The sequence below is a fragment of the Mastomys coucha genome, unplaced genomic scaffold, assembly GCF_008632895.1.
Source record: "Mastomys coucha isolate ucsf_1 unplaced genomic scaffold, UCSF_Mcou_1 pScaffold19, whole genome shotgun sequence".
NCBI lineage: Eukaryota > Metazoa > Chordata > Mammalia > Rodentia > Muridae > Mastomys > Mastomys coucha.
In genome coordinates this window covers 18,345,501-18,346,822 of record NW_022196901.1, presented here as the reverse complement: position 1 = coordinate 18,346,822, position 1,322 = coordinate 18,345,501, and the positions used below count along the sequence as shown (strand labels likewise).

General features: G+C 43.6%; 1 protein-coding gene across 2 annotated transcripts in view; it reads left to right on the top strand.

The window, feature by feature from the left end:
- Pus7 (pseudouridine synthase 7) overlaps window positions 1-1,322 on the top strand; it is a 42,625-nt gene that overhangs the window by 27,407 nt on the left and 13,896 nt on the right. For both annotated transcript variants that reach the window (XM_031380119.1, XM_031380118.1), the window contains one exon: window positions 966-1,091. In XM_031380119.1, coding sequence (XP_031235979.1) covers window positions 966-1,091 — 126 coding nt within the window. The remainder of the gene's footprint in view (window positions 1-965; window positions 1,092-1,322) is intronic.

Here is a 1,322-nt window from a genome sequence, read left to right as displayed (position 1 = left end):
GGGGTGCAGAGCTGGGGTTGGGGCTGGGGTGGGGGGTGCAGAGCCAGGGTACAGGAATCTGTCTGCACATGTACCAATTGGGTACAGGGTACCTGGGTCAGATAGAAAGGCCAGGAGAGCAAGGCCTGTAGGCATGAGGAATAAACACTGTGTAGTATTTTTTCCTGATAAATGGTCTTTGTCCCTCCCTGAAAAGATTTGGGGGCTGGAGAGATGACTCAGTGGATAAGATCATTGACTGTTCTTCCAAAGGTCCTGAGTTCAATTCCCAGCACCCACTTGGTAGCTTACAGCCATCTATAATAGGATCCAGTACCCTCTTCTGGTGTGTCTGAAGACAGCTACAGTGTCCTCATATACCTAAAGTAAACAAATCTTTAAAAACATAAAAGCCTGTGATTTGATTTGCATGAGGTGCCTAGAGTGGACACAGTCACAGAAAGAATAGAGCTTGCTTTGGTAGAGAGTTATTTGTTGGTAGAACTTTCAGTTTGGATCAGGCATAGTTGCACATGCCTGTAATCCTAGCACTCAGGAGGCAGAGGCAGGAGATCACACTGCCTCAAGGTCAACCTGGTCTACATGGATTACAGGCTGGCCGGGGCCTAAATATATATAGCAAGGGCTTTATGCTATAATAATTGGTACTTAAAACTGATTAAAGCAAGCTGGACGATGGTGGTGCACACCTGTTATCCCAGCAGTAAAGACTAAAGCACAGAGGTAGTGGGATCTCTGAGTTCGAGGCCAGCCTGGTATACAAAACAAATTTCAGGACAGCCAGGGCTACACAGAGAGACACCCTATCTCAAAAATGGTAAATTTATAGAATCACATAAATGAACCAACAAAACCCTTGGGAGGGAGGTAAGGAGAGATGAGATGTAGAAGCCCCCTTTATGATGTGCACCATAAAATGTGTTTGGCTATCCATGTTTTTCTTTGGATAATTTGGGTCCCTACAGGAATATAACAGGAACTGATGAACAGGTACAGCAAGCCATGCAGTCTCTGAAGGAGACCGGCTTCATTAACTACTATGGCATGCAAAGATTTGGGACCACAGCTGTTCCAACATACCAGGTTGGAAGGTTTGTATTCAGTTTTATAATGTTTACCTTTTTATCTTTTTATTTCGGGTTTTTTTGTTCTGTTTGTTTTTTGTTTTAGGTTTTTTATTTTATTTTGTCTTGTTTCCTGAGACATTGTCTCACTATTTAGCTAAGCTACATAGTGAGCATGAGCACCTAGCTTCATGTCCCCTGTACACACACACACACACACACACACACACACATACACACACACACACACACACTCAC